The following is a 1,768-nucleotide window of genomic DNA, read 5'->3' as shown; positions in this document are numbered from 1 at the left end:
CCAACTGCTGCAAAACTGGAGCTGCAAACTCGTGTGTGTTCCGGTGACGCTGCAGAGCTGAAAATAACCTTGAGAGGAGAGTCCGTGCGGAGCCGGCGGCTCGGCAGGAGGGAGGACAATTACCGGGAGATGGATGGGTGGTGATGGGCCGGGCAGGGAAGGGGGGAGAGGTCAGGCATGTGCTGCTCACCACGACGGAGAGAAAACAAGGAGATTTCCTTTAAAAATCGCTGCCCTGCCGCGCTCAGCACTCGGAAATTAATAAATAGGTTGGACTCTGCTTGTCTGGCCCCCAGGACCCACTTGCCCCTCTGGGCTTCTCCTGCAGGAGGAAAGCCTGCTATCCCACCCGGGGAGGTGGGTATGGAGAGGCGATTTTGAGCGCTGCCTTCCTCAGAGGGGTGACACTTGTAGTTTTTTACCACCACAAGGATATTTTAAACTCCAGTGATGACTTTCAGGGGGGCAGCTCACCCCCACATGCTCAGATCCAAACCAAGCACTAAAGGGGGGATGTACCACCGGCTCCGTCCTGCTTTAGACTGGGATTTTGGGGTGAGAAATTCAGCTCAACCCTTCCACCACCTTTTTGTGTCCCACGGAGAGGAACTTGGTGTGGCTCCTGTGCCTCGGCTCCTGGCTACAAACGTGAGAGGGGAATGTTAAAATTGAACTAAAAAGGGATTTTCAATTACACAAATGTTTCCGTGAATAATAGGCTTTGTGAGGCATTATTCTCCAAATCCTAAATATGGGGTTTAACCTCCTCATTATTATCCCTTTAATTTCAGAAAGCCTGTGAAGGCCTTAATCTTCCATTCAATTATGCTCAGGCGGAGTTTAGAGCACACTGGTGGCCGTGGTGACACGGAGGGGTTGGCGTGTGCTCAGGCCAGAGTTGATCAAACGGGATATTAAAATATCCTATCGCATTTCCTCATCCCGGGACGGGGACAATCAAACACCTCATGGGGAAAACGTAACTTTTTTTTTTTTGGTGTTCAGCAAACTGAGCATGCTGAACTGGGACGATTTGGGTCGTAGGGGTTTCCTGCCCCGAATTTGAGTGGGAAAGGTGGAGCTGCTGCAGAGGAGCCAGCGGGAAGGAGCAGCAGGGCTGTGCGAGTGCAGAGGTCGCTGAGCACGGTGTGATATATTTAGCCGCTGGTGATGGAATTTGAGTGGGGAAGGTGGGATCCCCCCGGGAAAGGTGGAATTGCAGCGGAGGAACCAGCGGGAAGGAGCAGCAGGGCTGTGCAGAAGTGACGGAGCACGGTGTGATATATTTATTTATATATTTATAACCGTGGCGATGCCGGCTGAAGGCGATCCCCGTGGAGCTGGGACATAGATGTTTGCAGGGCGGCCCTGTGGGGGCTCGGGGCGGGGGTCTCCAGTGGGGGAAGCTCCCGTGGGAGCAATCCCGGGGGGGAAGCAGAGGGTGTGTGAGGAGTCTCAGCATCCCGGCAAGATCGGGGGGTCGCACATCCCTCTGGGACCCCACGGGCCGCCCGCGCCGATTTTGGGACGAGGGCGTGGCACAGGGGGGGCGTGGTCAAGCATGACGCAACGCCCCCTAAATTTGCATGTGCCCCGCCCCCGGACGCGGTCAGCGCTGGCGCCGCAGGAAAGTTTGCGGCGGGGCCGGGCCGGGAGGCGCCGGGATGGACGCGCTGAAGTCGGCGGGTCGTGCCCTGCTGCGGAGCCCCAGCGTCCACAAACCCTCCTGGGCCGGCGGCCGGCACAAGAGTGAGACCCGGCGCCCCTC

The 1,768-nt window shown here is 57.1% G+C and overlaps 1 protein-coding gene across 1 annotated transcript in view; it reads left to right on the top strand.

Moving 5' to 3' along the window:
* Positions 1 to 1,637: 1,637 nt before the first annotated feature.
* LOC114072415 (low density lipoprotein receptor adapter protein 1-like) overlaps positions 1,638 to 1,768 on the top strand; it is a gene marked incomplete at its 3' end in the record, with an annotated part of 2,958 nt that continues 2,827 nt past the window's right edge. Inside the window, exon 1 of the mRNA XM_027910315.1 lies at positions 1,638 to 1,749. Within this exon, the coding sequence (XP_027766116.1) occupies positions 1,665 to 1,749 (85 nt within the window). The remainder of the gene's footprint in view (positions 1,750 to 1,768) is intronic.

Source organism: Empidonax traillii, unplaced genomic scaffold, assembly GCF_003031625.1.
Source record: "Empidonax traillii isolate 1590-97213 ecotype Southwest subspecies unplaced genomic scaffold, ASM303162v1 scaffold3141:size14970, whole genome shotgun sequence".
NCBI classification, from domain to species: Eukaryota; Metazoa; Chordata; class Aves; order Passeriformes; family Tyrannidae; genus Empidonax; species Empidonax traillii.
Note: the sequence above shows the minus strand (reverse complement) of the source record. Positions and strands in the feature narration are given on the sequence as shown.